General features: G+C 30.5%; 1 protein-coding gene across 1 annotated transcript in view; it reads right to left on the minus strand.

Moving 5' to 3' along the window:
- Nucleotides 1-455: 455 nt before the first annotated feature.
- Nucleotides 456-812, minus strand: part of LOC119594213 (28S ribosomal protein S7, mitochondrial-like) — a gene marked incomplete at its 5' end in the record, with an annotated part of 1,468 nt that continues 1,111 nt past the window's right edge. The window contains 1 exon segment of the mRNA XM_037943284.1: nucleotides 456-669. Coding sequence (XP_037799212.1) covers nucleotides 589-669 — 81 coding nt within the window.

The raw sequence follows: 812 nt of genomic DNA on the forward strand, positions 1-812 counted from the left end.
ACATAGATTTGTAAATATATAGTCATCTGTTCTATCTTATTCCTAACTTTTCTACAACACAGGTTTGGGATTCAGATAATAAGAGGTGAGAGTTAAGAGAATCAAAGAATTGGAGGGAGAGTATTATAAATTTTAAAGTTCAGAAGACCCACAGAAGAATTATTCTTATTAGCATTAAAGAAATATATTCATGTTTTAAATTTTTCTGTCTTCATGTATTTCCCCTTTTTATGTAATAATAACCTTAGCATTTAATATTTTTTAAAAGTAATTTTATAGATTTCTGCCATCATATACTTGGGTTTTTCACATAAACAGCCTTATTTTCTTTTCCTCTTGTAATCTGATCTTTAAAACAATAACTGAAATATCCAACCCCTCAACTTCTGCCACTTCTTCCTTTCATCCTTCTATTCTATATAAATTCCCTCTGGAATTGTTAAGCACACAAAAAATTAATCTTTCTTACAGTGAATATGTACAAAACATCTCAACTGTATTTTTATTTACATTGGAAAGTACACTGCTACATAACTTATAAACTTACAAAAATTAACAGAGAAAATGGATCTATTCTTTTCTTAACATTTAGCTCCATCTGTAGTGAGCATAAGCACGGTTGGCTTCACACTGCCGATGGAGATCCTGCTTCTTTTTAACAACACGGCCCTGTTAGACAAACAAATAACTGTATGAAGAACAAAAGCAATAAACATGACTCTGTATCATAATAAGATCTATGTAATAATAGAAATATTAGCCACATACCACAAATATAATGCAGCTTCTTTCAGGTGCTCAGATTTGCCTAG

This window comes from Penaeus monodon, chromosome 33 (assembly GCF_015228065.2).
Source record: "Penaeus monodon isolate SGIC_2016 chromosome 33, NSTDA_Pmon_1, whole genome shotgun sequence".
Lineage (NCBI taxonomy): Eukaryota > Metazoa > Arthropoda > Malacostraca > Decapoda > Penaeidae > Penaeus > Penaeus monodon.